At 47.6% G+C, this 23,836-nt stretch overlaps 1 protein-coding gene across 1 annotated transcript in view; it reads left to right on the top strand.

Moving 5' to 3' along the window:
- The first annotated feature begins 6,368 nt into the window (after positions 1–6,368).
- The window catches only part of Ezr (ezrin), a 43,804-nt gene continuing 26,336 nt past the window's right edge, over positions 6,369–23,836 (top strand). Inside the window, exon 1 of the mRNA XM_021186114.2 lies at positions 6,369–6,500. Within this exon, the coding sequence (XP_021041773.1) occupies positions 6,489–6,500 (12 nt within the window). The 5' untranslated portion in view covers positions 6,369–6,488. The remainder of the gene's footprint in view (positions 6,501–23,836) is intronic.

Below are 23,836 nucleotides of genomic sequence, written 5' to 3'. Positions count from 1 at the left end.
TCAATGAAATATGCGGTCATATGTAGTCCTGTTGCAGCCTAGGCCAAAGCATCACTTAAGAGGTCATGAAGATGAAGGGAGTCATGGCACACTCAGTACACCCCTCAGAATTCTATTTGCTGACGTGTCAAAAAGATTTCATTTTAAATTAAAAAAAAAAGGAAACTGGAAATCTCCAAGTGTATATGTATATCTCAGGATCCAGACAGCTGCAGGGTTAATGAGCCATCGTCGCTGCCAGGAAGAACACTCACGGCTCTGTGTTTGATTCCTATAACAGATCTTTACTATGCTCTATCTCATACGAGGCTCCATCCTAGGCGTTGAGAAACCAGGGCTTGGATGGCCTTACCTTGGGGGTAGGGCAGACAGACAGAAGAGACTCATGATTTAGAAATGCTTAATTTTTTTTGTTTTCAACTAAACAATAAATAACATTTTAAAAATCTGGCAAATAGTGTATTTCACCACATAAATTCAGATTTCCCCACATAAATTCTGAATCTGCACAGTAAAGACATGACATCTTTAGAATATTAATCGTCCTTGTGAGGGCTAAGTAGGCTTTATCTAGACTGCCCCTTTTCTTAAAATCTGAAGATAATGGGATGAAATATTAATGTTCGTTAAACCTATAAATAGTGGGTACCTATCTGTTGACTGACTTTCCTCCTGAAAATTTAAAACATCAAACAGGGTTTCTCTGTATAGCCCTGGCTGTCCTGGAACTCACACTGTAGACCAGGCTGGCTTTGAACTCAGAAATCTGCCTGCCTCTGACTCCCAAGTGCTGGGATTAAAGGCATGTGCCACCACCGCCCAGCAAAACATCAAAATCTTGAAATGGCAGAATAGGGGCTGGAGCCATAGCTCAGCAGTTAAAATGCTGGGTGCTTTTCTGAAGGCTCTGGGTTTGATCCCTAGCGCTGTGTATAACTCCAGTCCCTGGAGGTCCAACATCTCCTTCTGACCTCCAAGGGCCCTACCTGCACACAGAGTACAAACATGCATGCAGCAGAACACCACCCATGCACACAACAACAAAAATAGAAAAAAATATCTTTAAAGGTGAAGTAATACATTTTCTGATACAGAGAGGGTCTATACCTTTGTCCTGGGATGTCACCGCTGTGACTGTTGATCCAGTCCCAGACTGTGCTGCAAGCCCCAAGGAAGAACAGGCTGTGTATATGAGCCCAGGCATTGTTTTCTTAATTGGTATCTGCTCTGCATCAACTTCTGCCTCTTCATGACCAGCTGTCCCGCCTTTTACCTGGTCTTCTAGTCTGCTGTGCCCCGGGGAAAGCAGAGCACCAAGCCTATTAGAACTCAGTGATGGGGCTGGGACTATAGTTAAGTTGGTCGAGTGCTTGGCTAGTACACCTGAAGCCCTGGGTTTAATCTCTAGCACTTCATAAAACCAAGTATGGTGGCAGAAGCCTGCAGTGTTAGCACCTGAGATGGTGGGGGGTGGGGGTGGGGGCTGGACAATCAAAAACTCCAAGTCAATCTCAGCTGTACAGCGAGATTAAGGGAAGTCTGAGCCTCAAAACAACAGCAAAACAGACAAAACACAAAATAAGGGAGGAGGTGGCTTAATGGGTAAAGCACTTGCATGGATGTACAAAGGCCTGGGTTTGGATCCTCAGAACCCATGTAGAACTGGACAGAGTAACACACATCTATGACCGCAGTGCTTCATGGAAAGATGAGATGGAGAGAGGGGAGCCCGGGAAGCTCACAGGCTAGCCAGCCTGACACAGGCAGTGATGAACAAGGTGAGGCTCAACCTCTGATAGAGATTGTCTTTCCTTCTTCATGTGTGAAACATGGCACAGGAGAACACAAAACCACATACATGTTCACACACAAAGGCACAAAAAAGAAGTAAAGAACTCAATGAGAATTGTGACGCGTGGACTTTAAGGGGAACCTAGAAAACCTCTAAACACACATGTAAATTACTGTTAATATTTTGGTTTGGGGCAGTGCCTTGGGAAGTCAAGGTGGTTAAGGGGAAAGATTTCTAGGTAAACCATGCCATGACTAGTCGTCTTCCTAGCAGACAGACAGGATGGGGCAAGGTCTGGGAACCCAGCGTTGGCAGTGTCTGCTCATTTGCTTATGATGCATTGCTTGAACATCTACAGAGCCCCAGGCGCTGCCCTAGCCAGCAAACCAGACAGACAGGAGGGCTGGCCTTTGTGGGGCTCCAGCAAATAGGAGCCAGTAAAGCAAAGCAACTTCTAAGCAACTGTGGGCTGGAAGGGGACACTGTGGATAGGAAGCTCGCTGGGAAATGCTCCCAATATCCAGGCCTTTGGATGAAGACCTAGAGGACCAAACACACAGAGCTGCTAGACATGGCTGTTTGCTGAGAAAGGGTAGGGGAAGGCTTGAGGAAAGAGGACCCCTTTGAAACAATTAAGAGGGGAATTAACACTGAGGAAACCAGGTCAGAGCTGGAGATATGGCTGAAGGCGTGGGAACAGAGGAGATGACCTAGGAAGGCAATGTACTCAGATAAGAACCTGATCTGTGTGTGTGTGTGTGTGTGTTTGGGGCTCAAATGTGTCCAGGGTGAGGTAGGGAAGTGTGTCCCCTGGAATCAGCAAGCCAGAAGTAAATGGCAGTCTTGACAAGAGAAATCTGCTAGAAGAATGAGCAGTTTTCGTCCAATGGCTCCAGCTTGCCTTCTTGTAAACTGAGGGTATCCAAACAGGTACAACTTGGGATTCCTTCCTTCTTCTAGTTGACCCACAGGTTGAGAAGCTAGAAGTGTTTCTTTAATACAAGGGGACAATGATTAAAAGACAAAAAAAAATATTTACTATTGGAAGATATGCTATCTGGGAGTTATTAGCCATTATCAATACTCTTTTACATAAAAGATATTTATGTAAACTGTTAAAACAGCTATGCACAACGTTCTTCTTAGTGAGCGGTGCTGTCAAAGCTGACCCCAACGCGCCTTGGCTCACTATCCTGGAGAACTCCTTACCGAGCTTTTTAGATGTCGCACACACTTGGACAGAGTCAAGGGTCACCCACCCTCTCACCCAATTATTTAGAATGGACCCATCACCCTTCCAGAGGCAGGGAAGGAAATCCCAATGCTATCAGGAATTTAAGAGCAGTTCAGGGGACTCTATAAGACGTGTTTCTCCATGGCACATGTTAGCTAATGAAACGCTTACCCTGGGGTTATATTTGAAAGAAATATTTCAGTCCTAGAGAGGAGGCAATAAAAGACCTGGGGTAGGCCACCTTGACAAAGTTTTAACACTGTTGGATTTCCCTAAATGCCTCATCTCCTTATCCCCAGAGTCCCCTGTCCTGAATTTTTATCCAAGGTTAACCAAGGTTGGCCAAGGGCACTCTATAGGACTTTGTTTCTCAATTGCTTATTGACTGTCCTTTCAAAGCTAGAGATTGCCATACTCTTTGATGACTTGGTTTAATTGGTTCAGATAACCTGGCACCTGTGTGGAGACAGGCTTTCAAGGGGGTTGATAGACTAGAGGAAATGACTTTCTCAAAGTGCCCGTGGCCAGGGCAGTCCCTGTCTGCTTTGGGTTTAACCTTGTCCCAAGAACTCCGAGCAAGGTGTGAAGAGCCTGGTTCCTGAGGAAGACACGTGATCATGCTCCCCAGCCTGAAAAGCAGACAACCTAAGATATGGATTCAGCTAGAGTAAATGACCAGACAAATAGCTACTGGGACAGTATCCGTGAGTCCTGGCCACACTGCTTTCTCTTTGCCTTCAGAGGTACCTGTTATCCTGATATCAAAACAGTGCTTTCAGATAGAGGTAAGAGCCTCACAAAAGGTAAAGAGACGTGCAAGGTATGTAAGACTCGTCAGGGTCCTTCTAGTAATATATCCTAAGTCAGAGGTTCTCAGACTCACATGTGTATCACAATCACCTGGAATGGGGGTATGGGATGGCATGTCAAGGGCACAGATTTCCAGGCCACTGTCCTATGACAGTCTCATAGACTGCCTTGGAATTCAGACTCCAGAAAGTGCTGAGTTGAGGGGGATTAGGTCAGATTAAAAAACAGATGACACAGACTGGAGAGATGGCTCAGCAGTTAAGAGCACTGACTGCTCTTCCAGAGGTCCTGAGTTCAATTCCCAGCAACCACATGGTGGCTTGCAACCGTCTGTAATGGAGTCCGATGCACTCTTCTGGTGTGTGTCTGAAAACAGCTACAGTGTACTCATCTAAATAAAAATAAATAAATCTTTTAAAAAAATGACACTTCCCCTCTCCTGAAAAATCCTTCTAAAATACTTTTAGGTGTAATATCTGTGGCTTTATTGGAAAGAGGTTTTACCCTGCACAGTAACATCTAAGTGTAAGTTTTAGGGTTTATAGTATGGGAAAAGTACATATATGGCTTTGTAATGTTAATTTATGCAACAAATAATATACATATGATGAATATGCATAAGTGTTCTGCAAGTTACTCCAGGGAGAAGATGGCAGCCAGGACTGTATGGCTCAGCCAGTAACCAGCTGGGAAGTGGTGGCGACGGAATGCAGCTTTTGTTTGCTTCTAAACCCTGTCATCTTTTTATTTTTTACTACACTACACAGGCTATTTTTCAAAACTTCCTTTGGAGGGTAAGGTTCAGGAAAGGAAGGCCCCAGGCCACTGCTATTTCAAACATCCACTCAAGAAGACAGTGTACTGTAAACGGAGCTCAGCGCTGGACGGAGCGAGGCCAGCGCTGGATCAGACACATGGAATTCTCCAGGCATCTGAGGAATACAGCAGCCCAGGGTATGTTCAGAGTATGTCCGGTGTGGGATGCTCTTGCTGTAGGTGATGTGAGTCTCTTCCATAATTTCCTTCCTATCCACTATATAGTTTATTTTAATAAAAAAGAAGTGTATCTTTCAAGGGAATAGATTCTGCTGATGAGAGGTCACTTCATCCATGGCCTTTGCCAGGCCCTTGAAGCACCTAGACAAGCAGACTGGAACCACGTGACCCACAGCAGGCTGGGTTAGTATTTACCTAGCACGGCACTAATTTCACGTGTGTATTTCATTGAAGTCTACATCTGTGTAGATGTTGCTCCTTGGATCCCTGTTCTACAAATTAGGATTACCGGATCCCAAAGGAACTTTTCCCATCCTGGAATGGATATACTCAGTCCCGGAATGGAGTTGTGTGCATGTCACATTCAGTACATCTAATCCTCATTACAACTCGTGGAACAGGTGTCATAAGATGGGGCAATTTTGCAAGTAAGAAAACTAAGGAATCAACCCTTCCAGTGCAGTTCCCCAAAAGAAATTCAGGAGCAGCTCGTATCTCAACCCTCACCCAACTTCAACCACCTGAGGCTTTCAACCCCCAGGTGGGGCTTTGAGAACCAAGACTTTAATTATACCCCAACAGATTCCACCAGTGCTACAGGAAAACATTGGACTGTTCCGCGGGGAGGGGGAGGACTTTTAGAATTAGTTTTTAGGCAGACTTCAGAGACCACTACCTGTGGAGCCTTTTGCTACAAATTAGTTCTTTTAACTAAGGCATCCCGGGCAGGGGTCTTCCACGCGCATGCCTGTTTCAGAGGCCGCGCAGGCCACGTGCACGGAGACCCGGGGCTGTGACCAGGGTGAGACCCGGCAGCCCCACCCACGAACCTGCCCCGTGGCCGCCGCTCCAGCACGTGGGAGTAGCATTTCGGCGACTCCGCTCCGTGCAGCGCGGGGCACTTGCACCTTCCCTGCGCGCTCGCCTGCCGCAGCACCGGACTCCACGGAGTCCTGAGCTAGGGCTCGCGGAAGGAGAGAGGTCCCGGGTCCCGTCCGGTCCGGGTCCCGCGGAGCCGCGGCCATCTTGGCGGGCTCACCTCGCGGGTCGTGCGCTCAGGCTAGGGACAGGGTGCGGCCCTGGGACCCTACCTCGCTGGGGATCGGGCTGGGGGGCGGGGGGGGCACGCACCGGAGGAGTGCTCCGTGTGCCGCCACGTGCGCTCCAAGGAGGGGAGTGATGGAGGGGGCGACCGCCTGTGCGCGGACTTGGGAGTCCCCACGCGTGGGGGACAGTGGAGCTGAGCCTCCAGTGCAGCTCGAGCCGCTGCGTGATCCTCCGTCCCGGGGTGGGGCACCCTTCCCGAAGCCAAGGCGGAGCGCGGGCTGCGTGGACGCGCGCCCCCCCTCCCGGCCGATCCCAGTTTGTGAAGAAAAGGGGCAAAAAGAAGTGTTCAAAGATCCCGGAATTGCGGTTTGGCTCTGGGGCAACGGTTGCTACACGAAGTGAAACCTGCGGAGCGCCCGGGCGCGCGCGCCGCGCCCCGCCCCGATCGGGCGTGACTCATCTTGGGACCGCCCGGTCGGTTCTTATACTCGGGACTGCGGAGCGCGCGCAGGGCTTCCCTCCGCCTGCTGGTCCCGACGCGTCTCCGCCGTCGCCTCCGCCGTACAGCCGAATAGCCGAGGACCCACGCAGAGCCACCAGCCAGCCAAGATGCCCAAGCCAGTAAGTTGTCCCTGTTTCGGAGCGGCTGTGTGCCAGGCCGGGTGTCCCCAGGGAATCACCTTGCACTGGCTGCTGGGCAGCTTCTGTAGAACCCAGTTCGTTTTCTGGTGAAGGGCCTCTTCTTACCTGTCGACGCCTTTGTGGCACTCTCTAGTCCCCTTTGTGGGTGGTTCTTTTTCGGTCGCTAACCAACCCCCTACCGGGTTTTGGGACTGCTTTAAAAGTGCTTAGTGCGACCTCCAAGTTTCTTAACTGGTGCAAGTCGCACTGAAGCTTTGGTGGCTTCTCACACGACCGACACCTGCTCGCCCAGTTCCTTCGAGCGACCGAAACCACTTGCAGCCCACACCTTCCTGGGCGGTTTGAAGGGCATTTGGGAGAAGAGAGGCTTTGTGCCTGGGATAGCCTGGTCTCAGCCCCTTTCGCGGCGGCTGGAGAGGCGCGGCCGGTCTAAACAGGGTTTTTTGCTGGTTGCAGCAGGATCCCTATCTCGGGGAGGGTTAGCCGTGGACTTGAATTGCAGATGAGGCAGTACCAGAGGCTTGATAAGGAGGCTCACTGGGCACTGGTCGTGAACTTGGGCTAATTAACGTGCAGCGAGAGCTCGCCTCTCTGTTCTTGAATCTGATTCTGTTGAGATTGCTGGCGGGACAGAGTTGGGGGGGGGGCAACTACAAGGCAGGTCCTCAGTATATGTATTCCACCCGCCTTTACAATGTGGAGGGGTTTGGTGATTAGGTGGAGGGAGAAATTATGATGTCTTGTTTAACTTTTAAATAGAGATGGAGAAAACAAGACTAATAAAACTACAAAGAGTTTTCTTAATAAACTACAGAGTTCATGTCTAGTTCTTAGAGCATATATCTGTTTTTACTACTTTTACGTTTTTGTGTTCTCTGAAAGGACGTGCTTCTCTAGAAATTGTGTTTCTGTTTCTATCAGTCTTAAGCCATTTTCTGTCATGTCAAAGAACTTACTCTAAAAATGATAATAGACCCAGACATCAGTACAGTTTTTGGCCTAAGTTATTCATGGGAGGGTATTTTAACCTCACACAAATGCATTTCAAACTCAAAAGTGACTCATCCTAGTTCCACTATGCCTGTGGTATAAAACTGGCCCAGGATGTGTTACGGTGGCGATGCAGCAGATGCTGGGGGTGGTCAGTACATTAGTTCCGGGTGTGGGTTTTTTTTTATTATTATTATTAAAATATTCCGAGGTGGTGGTCAGGTGCTGGCACTGTCTTCAGTTGCTCCTTGTTTCTCCCCTCTTTACAAACTGTAACTTCTTTATTCTTAGTTTTTAAAATTATAAGCTATACACAGCTTATAATTCATCTTTATAATCCAGTTTTAAATGTGTAGGTTAGTGGCATAAAATATGTTGTTGATCAACCATCACCGTCGTCCATTTCTCCAACATCACTATTCTACACTGATTCTCAGTACTCGTACAGCACAAATCTGTTTCCCCAGACTCTGGTGGTGACCAGACTCATCTTCTTCTGTGTATTGAGTAGGGACCTCACGAGGACAGAATCTGGATATTTGTTCCTTCCGGTTTCCACTAGTATAGAGTGTTCTAATCCCAGACACTCCACTATGTCAAAATTGCCTCAGTTTTAAGGCTCCCCCCCCCCCATGGCTGGTATGTTTTGATTTCCTCCCGTTTTAAAGGTCTTCTGTGGTAAGAACTTTGTTAGGAAAAAGTAAAGAACTCTTCAGGTGTTAAGGAAGAAGGGTAGCCATGGTCTGTGTGCCTGTCAGCTTCAGTAACAGAGTAACTTTTTTGAAGTCTGTTCTACAATAGCCAGAGTTAACAATTTCCAGACTTTGCTGAGAGGACTCCTCTTAGGTGCAAGGTGCATACCTGCGGGAGGAAATCCCCAGCTGCCCCTCTGCCGGTGGGAGGAGTGAGAGGTGGCCTGCTAGATTGAGCACTGGAAATAGCCATATTGGCCACCTCTACCACTGTTACTTGGAAACTGAATTTGTTTGTTGTTGTTGTATGTGTGTGTATATTTTTTTTGGGGGGGGGGCTAATTGGGGTTTGTTTATTCCCTGCCTGGATAAATGTTAAATGAAGCGTCCACCAGCAAACTCCTTAGGTATGTCCTTTAAACAAAAGGTTATTGATTCTATTTAAGCCTGAAGTGAGAATTTCCTTGTGGTCTGCATGGGTGGGATGCTTCATTGGACTAAGGGGCAATCCCAGCTAACCACAGATACACCTAGATTTTGGCTTTTGTTTTTGTTGTTGTTGTTGTTTTTAATTAATTAATTAATTTACTTATTTTGGCCTTTCATGTGGTGGTTGGTTTCTTCTCCGGGCCCAGTTAGATGACTTTGTTCATAAGACAGCAGGTAGAAATGACATGACATTTAGACCCCGAGTATTAAAATGTCGGATGTTTTTCATTCAGCAAGCAGTGTGCCTGGTGCAGAGGGGCAATGTGGTTCTTTCCCGGTGGAGACTCACAGTCTGGTTCTTCAACCAAGACACAGAGCTTAGCACATTAATGTGCCTTCAAAGAAGGAAATGTCTCCCAGAAAGAGCAGAGGTTAAGAGACCCCTGGGTGTGGTGTGGTGGTAAGGAAACCGGTTGGTGGCCCTCTGGAGAAGCCTAAATTTTGTCTTAATCGTGCTGGGAGGAATTGGGGTGGGGGTGTCTGTCACATGAGGAGGGACAGCGGTGGCCTGTGACTGCTCTTGATTTCCGTGGTCACTTTGACACTCCATCTGATAGGAGTAATGGACTTCCAAGGAAGACATGGGTGCTCTGGAGGGCACCTTGGCCTCTGCTCATACGGTGCCCGGATTGGGGGCCTCCTTGGGGACACGGGTGGGGTTAGCACGAGGAGCTGGTGCAGGAAGCAATTGCACAATCCTTTCAGGCAAGGTAGCCCGGAGCTCCTCTCCCCCTCCCTTCCCGCTGCTCTCCAGAACCTGCTGTCCTGGTCTGGTGGGAAGCTGCAGGCAAGCCTTAAGAGAGAAGGGTGTTGCCTTTCAAGCCACTGTGATCTCAGATGTCTCCCAGCTTCACCGGAGAACTGCCTGTCTGCCGCATGCATACACGCACACACACTCACACAAAAATGCTTTAACCAGGCTCACGTCCAAAGTGGTGCACTGTGAACTAAAACTTTTCATTTTGCCCTGCTAAGGACTGGACTTGGGGCTCCGTGCATGCTAGGCAAGTGAGTCAAGTTAATTTCTGAGACAACCTTTGGGAATTCTCTTTGGGAATGTTGCCTTTCACTTGAGATTTTAATAGGGACAGATTTTAATAAATATACCCATAGGTATTATTTATTAAGTGCACGCACGCACGCACCCCTTCATTGAGAAGAACACGTGGACATACTGCTCCTCTCCCCCCTTCACCCAGGGGCAGATGGTGAATTAGGTGGCTAAGGTTTTGTCTCATGGCAGCGGGAGAAATGCTGGCTAGGGTTACCGATGGGCCACCATCACACAATAAGGCATGATGAATATTTATAGCTCATCCCGGAGTTCAGCAGACATTTGCTTGAGTTCCTGTGAGAGGTGTTGAGGCGCCGGATGGTAGGCAGAGAAGTAGCCCCTGTCGTTAGGATTCCCAGACTGGTTCAGGGCAGACAGTAATCGCAGTAAATGCTGAGCTGTGGCTCTGGCTGTTGTGGGAAGGAGTGCTGAGCAGTCAGGAATTCAGAGCAGTTCAGGAAGAGGGAGGTTCCAGTTGGAGCCTGCTCGGCTGTAGAGGCAATCAGGATGCTGTGCCGAGTCAGCCACGCTCTGGCATTTTAGGCTTAACTCGGATTTTGACCTGGAAGGAGCAACAGGATGGTAAAAGTGGGGAAAGAAATCCCCCCCCACCCCCCCCACCCCACCCCCGTGATAGATTGGACACACTGGGCGCCAAGGGCTGGGTCAGGTGGCCTTCCGGTTTCTGCCTTGCACAGATGAACGGGTGCTGCAGAGCAATGATGGGGGGGGGGCGGGGGCAGTGGCTGAGAACCTGTACATGTTAATAAAGTTGAAAAGCAGTTTTTATTTTTTTTTATAGTCTGACCTCAGCCTTACTTTGCCATTTTGGACTCTGGCTTGTCACCAAGGTGGGAAAGGAGGCTAGTAGGAACTCCTAGTTCCAGGAAGACAATGCTAGCTAGCCCAACAAGGCTGTAAAGCAGCACCAGAGATGGCTTCTCTCTGCATGGGGTTCAGGGGCTGAGTGAGCTTAATTTGGTAGTGGCTCTTGGTTTTCAGAGGCGGGGAAAGCCCTTATCCCTGTGAAACTTTTCTCTGGCTATTTCTTCTTCCGCTTCTGTCTGTTGCCACCCTAAACAGTAACATTGTGATTTCTTAACAAAGTGCGGACTAACTTGACTAATGATGTTTAGACCCAGAGGGAGGAAAACAGCACCACCTAGCGAATTGTAACACCTTTTCTTCATTTTTTTTTTTTTTTTTGAGATGGAAACTTCTGTGACTCTTTGACCTTTTAGAGAGCGACTTTTCTTCCTTTTTAACATTAGTTACGAGACAGATTCTTGACTCTTCATTTTTAACTTGCACTATCACTTTTGAAATAAGAACCGCTTATGGAAGAGACCAGAAGTTTGTAGCATCCTTCCTAACGTGCTTACTCTCCTTTACTTTTGACTTCCGGAGTAAAGATTACTGCTACATCAGTCAGATAATGATGGAGAGTCCTCTTGTAGCCCAGGCTGCCTCACTGTGTAGCAGAAGACAACCTTGAATTTTTGCTCTTCCTACCTCCAGCTCCCAGGAATTGGGGTTTCAGGTTGGTGCCAGCGCATCCAGTCTGTGATGTGCTGGGGACCAAGCCCAGAAATCTGGGATTGGTAGGCAAGCACTCTACCAATTACGCTTTGTCTAGAGTGCTTGTTTGAAGAACCAAGCGGTAGTGCTGGCGATGCATGGCACCGTGGTTTAGAGCACTTGCTGCTCGTGGGGAGCACCTGGAGATCTTTCCCAGCATCCACCACGGCAGCTCAAGTCTTACAGGAAATGTGACCCTCCCCCTCTTCCGGACCCCTCCAGTATTGTGTGATATGCAGGCAAAACACTCATTTATATAAAATAAAGTTACAGGACCAAATAAAACCATTGTTATAATGTGACTTAGAAACTTTGACTAAGATATTTGTTATATTTTTTAATAAAACTGCAGAGAACCACAACAGTCTTGTGATGTATACTGCTTGCTGTTAGAGAAGCCATTTAGTACCTGGGGACCTCAGTTTGTCATCCAGACCGGAAAAAGTGCAAAAGATGCTACCTGGGGTAAACTGAGGCAAGGCTTTGTGACGTGCAGACAGCTAATCTTAACATACCATAAGCCTTGTTAATCCTGTGTGCACTTCTCCGTGTAAACTGTCAGCAGAACTGACCGCTCAGTTAAGCACAGCCCTGACCCTCGTGGGGAAAGAGCCACAGAAAATGCCCAGTTGTCTCCCACATCTGCGGTTGTCAGGATCCCCTGGGAATTCTGCTTCCTGTCTGAGTAGTGAGTGGGCTTGGTGCTGGGGTGTGCCTGGGAGGAGTTCTGTTGGAGAAGGTGAGTATAGGCAAAGGTCACAGTGAGGTAGGACAGCCAGCGGGGCCAGGGCAGTTCCCCATGTTGGCTGCTTGCTAGGGGGAGGGCTAGGAGCATTTCTGGCCACAGGCTGGTTCCGTTTTTATTTTATTTCATTTTTTCATTCACTAAGGAGCTTTTATTTCCTACAGATAGATGGCAATGCTGTTTCAGAGGAGAGGAAAACTTTAGGAACACCCTTTTATTTAGTATATCTGAGAGAACAAAGTTTAAAATTCTAACTTCAGCTTCAACTCTCTCTGATGCAAATAAGCGTGGGGTGGGGTGTCACGGGGTGGGGGGGCACACAGCTCAGTTTGGGCTTAGCTTATTTTCTCTTTTTGTGAACTTGAGGTCCCTTTCCGCAGACAACTTCTTTCTGTTGTTGTTGGTTTTTTTTCCTTTTGCCTGGGAGAAGGTACTGCAACAGTACTGGGAAGGTGGGAAGGTGGGGTGGGGCTATGCTTGTCCGGAGGATGGTGGAGGTCTTTCTTTGTCTGTAAGGAAGGGACAGGTTCTTTTCTTCCTATGGTCTCCCAGCTGAGATTTTTTTTTAGGTTTTTGAAGCCTTGTTTTAAAACACCAAATAAGGCCCTTAAAGCCTGAGCTATTTACCCTCCAGCCCTTTACAGAAAGAAGGGCCAGGCCCTTGCCTCCAGGCTAAAGGTAACTATTGTGAGGGTTTCCTTAGACTTGTGTCGATTTTATGACTTGGCCAATATTTGGAAGGTGAACCACTCCTTTGTCTCTAGTTTTTACAAAACCATTCTCATAAAACAAAGAAGCTGTTCCTGGTCGGTTCATTCTAAGTCCATCCTGTGTCCTGAGCAGAAACTCCTAATGGGAAAAGTGTCACAGGGCGCAAGCAGGGTTGAGGTTTAACAAGGCTGGTGCCAGCAGCTGCCCTTTGTTTCCTAGGGAAAGTGGCAGTATCTTGTGTCACCTCCTAAGCCATTGTCTAATGGCAGATCTTTGGCACACACTGAGAGCAATTTGTACCTGATATTTGAGTTGGAAAGAGACTGCCGATAAATTAGTTGCTTTTTTTAATCATTGAAAATTTAAAAATTAAACCTAGCAGGAGTGACCCCGACCCCTCACCCGCCTTATTTATTATATTTCACAGACCTTGGCTATCCCTTTTTGATGTTTGATAAACTGTGTATTTGTGCCTTTCCTGGCTTTACAGTGAGGTCACACGGTTCAAACATCAACAACAAAACACCCAAAACATCATCTGCTTCCAGAAAGACCTTTAAATGCTTGCATTGTTAGCTGATTCATAGAGGGTGGTAGAAGGTACAAAGTTGCCTCTCTGGGTGATTCTACTCTCTCTGTGCCTTTAAACAAGAATGTGCCTCCTACTTGTAAGGGCTGAAGAGATAGAGAAGTGCGTGTCTGTGTGTGTGCGAGTGCATGTGTGTGTTTATGTTTCCCATGCTCGTCCTTGTGCCTGGCCCTGGTTGGTGGGTTCTACTTGCAACTACAGAATTCTCATCTAATTGAAAGTTTTCCCATCCCATGATGGTCTTCTTTTTTTTTTTTTTTTTTTCCGTCTGATTTAGACAGCCCGATGAACTAGAAAGCAAATCATGTTCACTGTTTTGGCTCTCATGGTGAATACTGCTCACACCCCTCCAACACACAGTGCTGGCGTTTCGGGTCCTGGGAACACACTGGCCGACAACAGAGGGCCTTCTAAGATCGGATGGTTGTTGCCTCCGTGGTTGTCATGGTTACCACATCATGGCCGACCGGTTTCCATTTGATGTGCAAACTCTCATTTCCTGAATGTGCTCCCACCAACCCTTAGTGGCCAAAGTCTGAGGAAAGTTAGCACGGCCCAAAACAGCCTCTGCAGTGGTTCCCTCTGCTCCCCCCTAGGGAAGCATCTGTCTGCTCTCAAGGTTGATACGTTGGGGGTTGGAGGGACAGAGATGTGGAAAAGCAGACGGCCATTGCATATAATCAAGCATTGCCAAGGTGTAGAGTTAACTTTTGTTTTGTTTTCTTCCCGAGACAGGGTTTCTCTGTATAGCCCTGGCTGTCCTGGAACTCACTTTGTAGACCAGGCTGGCCTCGAACTCAGAAATCCGCCTGCCTCTGCCTCCCGAGTGCTGGGATTAAAGGTGTGTGCCACCACGCCCGGCTTAGAGTTAACTTTTATTATTAGTTTATTCTTGGGTGAAGAGTTAAATCGTGGGGCAGAAGGAGCAGAGTGGGCGAGGTGTGGTCGGTCGGCTCGTGCTGTCAATGAGCCCTTACAGAGAGAACCCTGTCTTGATTGACATGCCTCTAACTTGGTCTTCACATAGATTTGGTGGTGAGTGTTCGTCAGTATCTTCCTGGTCCGCTGAGACATGGCCATCATTTCTCAAGTGCTTTAGGTCAGGGATGTTGGTTGAGAAATGTTTGCCTGTGTCTCCATGATGGTGTCTGCAGATATCTTCTTCAGTGTGTCTTGGCACAGGATCCAGCCTTCTTCGTCTTTATGTTTGTGAAGAGAAAACTGATCTAGAGGCGACATGGTCAGCACAGTTTAGCTTGGTCTGTCTTTATGGAACAGGATGCTGTTAGCGATCTCACTGAGATGCTGAGGTATTGGGCATGCATACTGCATCGCTGTTTGGATGAACCTCCTCAGTGGCCTTAGCCAGGGAGGGAAGGTTGGGACCACTGTGTGCCTTCCTAAGAAGCGGGCTGGAGAGGAAGTAGTGAGTAGCAAAATGTATTAGATGGATTTGGACAGACCAACCATTAAAGGACCTGTGGGGCTATGTGCTGAAGTTTGTGGGTGGATGGGCTTTGAGATCCTTAAAATATACGAAGTTCATACCCCCCCCTCGCTGTCTCTCTGTCTCTCGTTCTTTTTCATTCTCTCATTCATAGTTTCTCTCTCCCCTCCCCCCTCCCCAATAGATAAGGCATTAAGTGGTAAAGGGAGTAGGTGGTATTAAAATAGAAGGGAAGTGTGCTCAGAGTCTCTGTGCAGCTTCCCTTCTTTCTATTGTGTGACTGTGCCTATTGGAAAGTTTAGTTCAATGGCTCGGTGCGTAAAGGAGCTTTACCATCGAGTCTGAGGATCTGCATTGAGTTCCATCCCCAGAGCTCATGTGGTGGAAGGAGAGGATGCCCTCGGATGGCCATATCCAAAGCACACACATGAGCACGCACATGCATACACGCAGACACATGTGTAGACACTGGCATACAATATAAAATGTATTACAGGTGTGGGAAAGGGGAGAATGATTCATTCACCCTGTCTCCTCACAGGATGTATGCAAAGTCCAGTTGGAAACCAGGTGAAGCCCCTGATTTGGGGAGCCTGTGCAGAGTCTTAGTATGCTGAGGCAGGGGTTCTCCACGCGGCCCTGAAGTGGCGTCACAGTGCCGTAGGTCACCTGTTTATGGCCGATGAAATGAACAGTTGATGGCATTGCAGCTGGGCCTCCGCCCTCCCCTCAGCACACCTGCTTTTAAGGCACTCCACATGGAAACCTACAAACGAACTCTTGGGTCCCGAAAGCTAGCCCACGGCTAGTCTATCCTTACGGGATTTGGGGTGGGGAGGAGGTGTTGTGGCCCAGGACGGTATCTCACTAGCAAGTCTGTGGGCCTTGAACATTGGAAAGGAACATAATAAGGTAGGAGGTATCTCCTGAGTGGAGAGCTTATGCGGCCATTTTAGGAGGTGTGTGTCCTGGTGCTGTTGGCAGGGTGGGCAGGAAAGGGGCGGGGAACACAACTGACAGGGGTTGGGAGTGGTTAGTGGTAACAAGAGCTGAAAAGTACCTCCTATCTTCTTACCCCCAGTTAAATACTTGTGTACAGAGTTTGGTTTAACCTAATAGAACCTCAAAAACAGAGACATTTTAAAAACAGAAGGCTTTTGGGTTGTTTGTTTGCATGCCGATTGTTTGTTTGTTTGGAAGAAAGTTAAACTTGGACTGGAGAGATGGCTCAAAGGATAAGAGCACTGGCTGCTCTTTCAGAACTCCCCGGTTCAATTCCCAGCACCCATGTGGTAGCTCACAACCGTCTGTAATTATAATACTGGGAGATCTAATGCTCTCTTCTGGTGTGCATGCTTACATGCAGACAAAACACCCATATTAAATAAATAAACAACAAACAAAAGCAAAAACTGTTGGAGGTCAGACTGTAATTGCTGAAGGCAAAAGGAAAGACTTTATCGGCTAAGATTAAAGATCTCGTATCTAAGTCTCTCATGGGAAAATGTTCCTTAAACTGCAGAATAGTCCTGCTTGTAATGGCCTTACCTGTGGGCAGCTTTGTCTCAGAAGTCAGTGGGTCTGTATTCGAGGCGTGTCCCTAGAACAAGGCGGTCTGACCTTCTCCTCCCATTCCTAGCTCCTCCTCCTCCTCCCCTCCGTTGGAAAAAGGAATAACTTCACAGACTTCTAATTTTACAAAGAAAATAAAGCAGTCCAGGTGGGTTTAGTCTACAGGCCTTTCATTTCCTACGTGCTGTGAGCTGAGAACCAAAAACCAGTGTAGCATGTAGCAGCCATCTTGTCTGTCCCTACGTCTGTCTTTATGGGGATCTCCTCGGTGTGTATAATTATGCAGGTATTTCAGTGAGCTACATCCTAGCTGAAGTGTGTGCAACACAGCTCCTGAAACCAAAAGCCGATGTCTCCACTTCCAGACTCCACTAAAGAGAAAGTGACCTTGAATAAGCAGTTATTTATTTAGTCTGCCTTGGTGGACTGAGGGTGTATGTTGGGTTATCTGTGTTTCTCCTTAGTACAGGTAAACTCCTTTGGCTTTTTCTCTCTCCTAGTCTGTATGAAGTAGTCTCTGAGAATTCTTGTTTGATTTCTTTGGAAATCCCGGGCTGAAAGAAATGGGTACCACCGTACAAGCACACACACAAAGTGTGAGAAGTTACAGATGCCAGGCACCAGGAGCAGCGGCCTACGATTGTTAGCAGCCCAGAAAGTGTCCTTCCCTTCTGTGGGTTCTGCCCACAGGCCCTCCTGCTCTGGTAATGGGCCGGGGGGAGCAGTCTCTCTGCTACCCAAAGGTCTGTGGGAAGGGCTCAGCACACCCTGTTCCCAGCCAGGTTTGGAATAGAGAGGTTCAGAACGGACCCTCTTCTTACCGCTCAGTAAGTTCCCTTCTGTTTGTAAGGTCAGATTTTTTTTCCCCCTGATCATAATGAGTACAAACAGGACTGGTTTGTCCACTCTTTGTGTATGTTAAGTAGCCTTGGTCTGACAGGAAGTGGGTCTGGGGGCAGGAAGTAGCTTACTTTCTGAGGCAGAAAGGCGCTATTGAGAAGAACTTGAGACTTCATTGCGTGTCCTCAAAGTTACGGGGAAGCATTAGCCCTTCCAAGCCCTTAGCCGCTCTCTGGGATTTACTAATGGGCTTTTCTGTCCATTGACTTAGATCCAGCCTTAGAAATCAAACACGGGTTATACAGAGAGAAGAGCGTCAGAAGTTGAGAGCGTTGCCTAAGGCATCTGGGTCTCACTGCCCTCAGTCACTAAAAAGATTTGACTCTCAATCCAGGAAGGAGATGCCTGCCTGCTGCCCAGGAGGCTGAGGCAAGTGGATTGGGACCTCAAGGCTCAACTATGTACTTAAATAGACTATTTTCTCAAGTGAAGAGACAGGTGGAGCAGTGCGTGCAGATGCAGAGATACATGCAAGTGATCATGCACGTGCATGGGGTGGGCTGACACACACGCGTGCACACACACACACACACACACACACACACACACACGAAGGCTAGGAATGCCCAGGCAAGAAGCAGTAGCAGTTACAGTCACCTATAGAGTAATTAACCTGGTCTCTGTGATAGTGAAAACATATGCATTATGTTACAGGGATTAAAACTGCCTTGGAATAGTTAACAGGTAGTTTTCAGGCCCAGCATCTGTGCCAGTATATTAAGAATTTAGTGTTTATATTTAGTCTGGTGGCGGTGGTGTCGTAGTGAGGACAGTTTGGCAAGAGGCTCAAGGAGAATGTTGTACTAACTTTCATAATTAAAGATACCCACTGAGTTCCTTCAGAGTGCACCTGCCATCTATAAAGTGAGGTGAACGCCCACCATGTTTCTGGGAAGCCAGATCAGCCTGGCTGCGCGCAGCCGGGCACACGTGTACAAGATGGTTTATTATGCTTTAAAATATTGGGGGTTAGCCGGGCAGTGGTGGAGCACACCTTTAATCCCAGCACTTGGGAGGCAGAGGCAGGCAGATTTCTGAGTTCGAGGCCAGCCTGGTCTACAGAGTGAGTTCCAGGACAGCCAGGGCTACACAGAGAAACCCTGTCTTGAAAGACCAAAAAACAAAACATATATATTGGGGGTTGGAGGGTGCCCATCCTAGTTATGCTGAAATAAACCATAAATATCCAAGTATCCCAGAGTGAAGGTGTAAGGTGTTTATAGACAGCCATGAATGTGAACATTAGCAGACATGAATCATGAAAAAAAAAAAAAAACAAACCTTAAATTTGACAACTTCCATTCAGCTAGACCTGCTTGCAATTAAAAGTCAAAACGATGACTTGAGACTCTTATTTGATTTAAAATTGATGGCCAACATTTTCTGAACACCGAGGAAGGCAGGGCATAGCGTGAACTGGAATCCCACAGAAAGAGCTGCTTGCTTTTTCATGGAGTCAAGCTGGCTCCTTTGGCTTTGACTTCTGAGGTCACCTCCTTGCTCTTCCTTACTGGTTGATGCTGGGGCAGACTCTAACAGGACTGGCTGCACTAAGACAGAAGACAGAGAGAGGCAGGAGCATGGTGACGTTGGTCTTAATTCATGCTGCCATTAGGAGTTCTTCTCACAGCCTTGCTCCTTGACCTTCTTGCTGGTGAGCCACAACTGTCCCCAAGAACAGAGTCTTCAGCGGAATAGCTGATGCTGGCCTGTGCTCCAAACATTGCTACCAGGTCTCCATGGTCAGTGGTGGTTCCTGGGAGAGCTGAGGAGAGAACAGAGCTGCAGAGCACGGCTTTGGCCTCTGGAGCTGCTCTCTGCTTGTGTGACAAATGGATTCTTGTCAGCTCTGACATTATTATTATTACTACTACTACTTAGGCAGTAAGAGATACATGTCCAAGAATTGTGCCATCATGTGGAAACTTTATTATTTTGAGACCATGCATCCTAGCCAGACGCCTTTATAGGCTTGCTGTAGAGACCATGATGAGCAGATTTTACTGCTTGCCTGACTGACAGTTTTGTGGTAACGGACCTACGGCTGAGTGAGCTTCCTTTTACATCTGGCCGTCTTCCTACGCGTGCTGATCAAGCTGCTCTGAACACTGTTAGGCAAGCAGTACGCTGGTGACCAGATCTGACTTAGAGCTCCAGGGAGCCTGGTGTCCATGACCAGGCCAGCTGTGTGTGTTCATCATCATCCTGGAACTTCGGGTTCTTCTCAGGGCTAGTTCATCCCTACTGTGTGCTTATCCTGTTATTTCCACCTTCTCCACACACCAGCAAGAATGTTCCGGAAGCCTGGCAGAAGGGCTTGTGCTTAGATGTATACCAGCCTGCCTTTGAATGCCCAGAGACAGCTGTAGCTGTGGTTGGGAGCCCTAGGGGAGAGCCTCATTTGCTAATGTAGGAGTGACAGACCTTATGTGAATATGATAACTGATAAGTTCCGGAAATAAAGGAGCCCTTGGCGTGGAACTTCTCTCTGAGATACCCTTAATATTTTGGTTAACTCTGGTTTAGCATAGACTACAACTGCTTAGACTACTGCTTGCTTTGGCCCTCTTCAGAAGGAGGGATAGTTTGGTAAATTTTTTTTAAAGAGTCACTACAAATGAATGCTTTCTAGAAACAGTGACAGTATAAAACATGGTCCTGGGAGTTGGCCTTGCAGCGATTTTCTAGACTTTATGAGTATATAAACGGTAGTCAGCCCCGGTGCAGATGTAGGCAGTCATCTTGTTACAAATGGAGGCTTTGGGGGCTGGGGTCCCAGGTCAGGGGCCAGGGGTGACTCAGCAGGTCTAGAGGTCCTTGTCTACAAGCTTGGCTGTGTAAGATCACACTCTAAAACCTCCATAAAGGTGGGTAGGGAGAGCCAGTGTCAGCATCCTATGACACTGTGCTGGGTCCAGGCACACAGATGTACACACTAAAAGAAAAAAAAATTAAATTTTAGTTAGCCTTTGCTGCGACAGCTTCCAAAGGGGCAGAAAGACCTTCAGAAGAAAAATCCAGCAGACGCCAAGGCCACAGACGCCATTCACCTTCTGCGGGCTGCCTTTGCCCACCTTAGCTGAGTCCCAGAGTCAGGCTTTTCAGGCAGGGTGGTTAAAGTCTGCTAAGTTGCTGGGGTGACTTTACAGAGTTCAGTTATTTGCTAGCATTGTGCACAGTGGCCACTGTGTCTTAGCAGATGCTACAGGATGGCAGTCAGTGGTTTGTGTCAGAGATTACAAGGGACCGGGATTCCTAGGCCTAGACTGTGGGCCCCTCTGTTACTCCCAGGGCCAGGCTTTCCAAGCAGGTCATGATTAGCAGGCGCTTTAGTCCCAGTTAAAGGATTTGTGGCCTTCACTGTGTGGGGCTCTTTCCCATGGCCACGTGTTGTCATTGGCTTCACCCCTGAGCTTGGCAGAGTAAATTTACACATAGCCCTGCTATATCTGGAGCCTGGGAAGCAAGTGCCTTATTTATTGGGCTAACACAGGCTACAAGGTGGCTTACATCCCAGAGGAACACCACAGTGTTGAGGTGTAGCTGGCCATACTTCTTAGACCATTAGGAAAGGTTATAGTTCCTCTTCAGGTCAGATAGCATAAGACGTGTATTTCTGATATCTCCTTCAGCAGGAACAGGCCCTTAGGGTTGAGGATCTGTTAACATGAGAGAGTGGTTCGGAGTGAGATTCAGAATAGGACTGAATTCCTGCTTCTGTTTAGGGGGAAAACCAGAACCCAGGGAGAACCTGGTCCTCATTCTGCCCTGGGGCTGCAAACCACAGCTTAACAGCTCGAAGCTCAGCCCTCAACCCTGTTCTGCCACATAGGGTAAAACCAGGTCATGGTGGAGTGACCTCACACATTGTCATGGTCAGGCCAGGCTGTGTGCCGGCTAGAGCCCTGCCTTCCCAAGGACATGGAATATTTCCATTTAAAACTCAAAACAAAAACGTAGGCTTAGTTACATGTTGAGTTTTTGAAAATTAGTCTCCTTTAATCTTTGTCCCATCAACTGACCATACATAGTGGGCTTGAGTGACATTGCTTCTTAGCTGCCCTGTTTGAGATCATCAAAGCAACAGCGAACAAACTGACAAAATGTTTACCCAATAATTGCAGTGGATTAAGGAAGCGATGGTATTTGGCACTAGGAGAGGATGAAGTACTAATGCAGGTACAACAGATGATTTGAAAATATGCTAACTGACAGACAGATTTCTTTTCTCTGAGACGCCCAGGATAGGAAATCCTAGAGCCTAAAACGTAGGCTGTGGGTCATCAAGACTTGGGAGTTTAAGAATGGGGGTGATGCTGACAGGCACAGTGGTTTTCCTTTAGGTGGTTGAGAACATTCTAAAGCTAGTGCACACCTGGAATCCTAAGACAGGAGGATTGTAAATTGAAGCCGGCTGGGCTATGTAGCAATATTGCTCTATCTCAGAAAGAAAGGAAAACAAAAATCTAAAACTTGACGGCAATGTTTGTTGTGTAATTCTGCGAATGATAGAAATCCCAAATTGCACATTACAAATGGGTGAATCTTACGGCATGTAAATTATATCTCTTTAAAACTCCTAAAACACAGACTTAACGTGAAAATGAAGGTAAACACTTGTCTCAGTTTTCCAGGCCCGAAACAGCAGGCCAGTGTTTGTCTGAGGGAGAATGGTACTATGTCCACTCCCTATGTCGAGCATTTCCCGGCCTTTCAGAGGTCATCCCCAGTGTTTGAAGGTTGTTAGAAGTTGCTGATGGGTCACCCTCAGCGGGGCTGTGGGCAAACAGCACCTACATTTGCCTTGATAAGGGGAGCTGGGCTCTCAGCACAATCCTGGGCCCAGACTGAGCTTTGAGCCCAGGCAGGTGTGATAACCAGGCACAATCTTATCACTGCATCCCCTGCCTGAAATCCAAACATTCCAGTGCCACTGATTGTATTTCCTCTTCATTCCTGATACGTGAATATAGAAGAAAAATCACTGGAGATGTTTGACCCGCAGTGGCTTTGTGTGTGTGTAAGCTCAGTCTAGAATGTACTCCTCTGTCAGAAGTTACAGTGATATTTGCGCTAACTCTAATAAGAGTGAGTGAGCGCAGACATGAGTGCTGCACATTGAGACTACGCATGGCACACAGCCTTAATCCCAGCACTCGGGAGGCAGAGGCAGGTGTGGATCTCTGCAGTTGAGGCCAGCCTGGTCTACATACGGAGTTCCAGGACAGCCAGGGCTACGTAATAGAGAGACCCTGTCTCAAACAGAACCAAACAAGCAAAAAAGTGAACAGCTGTGGGAGGAATCTTAAGCTAAGGTAAGTCTCTCAGTGACATTACCCAAAGGAAACTCGAGTGACAAGACGGATTTACCAGAGAAAGCTGGGAGATAACTTTGCTAAGTCAGCCTCAGCATTTACACTCAGAGGGAGTGGATGGTTAAGGTTTCCTTGTCAAGTCTGTCTTTTTTCTTTTTCTTCCTTAGACCCTTAGACGTTTTAGATGACATTTTGATAAGCAAACTATAAAGACCCAGAAGTGTGTGTCTTGAGAGTGCATTCTGAAAAGCCATGCATCTTTGAGATGCCTCTGACCAGCAGAGCCTGGGAATTCTAGCCTGCAGGGTCATGGAATCTCACAGCTTGCTTTATTTAGCTAAACAAAGGAACGAAAAACTTACTCCAGACTCACGTGACCCTGGCACAAGGTCCCACCCCATGGATTCCTGTTCTCTTTAAAAGTCACATACTGTCTGGAGAATCACACAGCCACTGACATGGCCAGAAGACTCAAGACAGATTGCAGACCTTATACCTGGTGAAAGTCAGGGACTCCCACTCTGGCTGGAAAGTGGGGTGTGTCAGAACAGAGATGCTGACTTTTCTGCCCAGTGACTGGGGCACCGGCAAGGATGAGGCTGGGTTTATTTACCTTAACAGGGTAGCTGCTACTGGTTTTACTCAAAACAAAACCAAGTTGGCTGTTTAGGTTTTTAATCTCCATGGCACAGAAGCAGTTTGGCCTGCCCTGTGCTGTGTCTGCCCAGAAAGATCATCCTGAAAATTGAAGGAGGTGTTCTCACTGCCTGCTTCTGGCCTCCATTGTTACTTCCTTATGGTCAGGTGATATTATTGGCTGTCCTGTGCTCTATCTGCATGCCCCTAAGAAAGAAGGCAGGCCATCTGCACCCTTACTTTCCACCCCACATTTCTAGACAGACCCCATTCCTCTGGACCAGCCAGCTGAGAACATTGACCTAACTTGCATGTAGCCTTTCAGACCTGAAAGGGGGCAAGGCTCAGGGCTGTCCTTTTGCAGCTCAAGTGACTGAGGCCAAGGACAGGGAGAGAGCATCCTCTGCTCTGAGATAAAGGACAGTCTTTGACATCTTCATTCTTGCCAGTGTCCCAGTGATGCCTTTATTTAAGCTGTGCTCAGAAACTCTTAGCTTGATTTTAAGAACTAAGAATGCCTGAGCCAAGCCCAGTGGTGCACACCTGTAACCTCCAGCACTCTGAGGGTCAAAGCAGGAGGACTGTGAGTTCTAGACT

Source organism: Mus caroli, chromosome 17 (assembly GCF_900094665.2).
Source record: "Mus caroli chromosome 17, CAROLI_EIJ_v1.1, whole genome shotgun sequence".
Classification (NCBI taxonomy): domain Eukaryota; kingdom Metazoa; phylum Chordata; class Mammalia; order Rodentia; family Muridae; genus Mus; species Mus caroli.
Note: the sequence above shows the minus strand (reverse complement) of the source record. Positions and strands in the feature narration are given on the sequence as shown.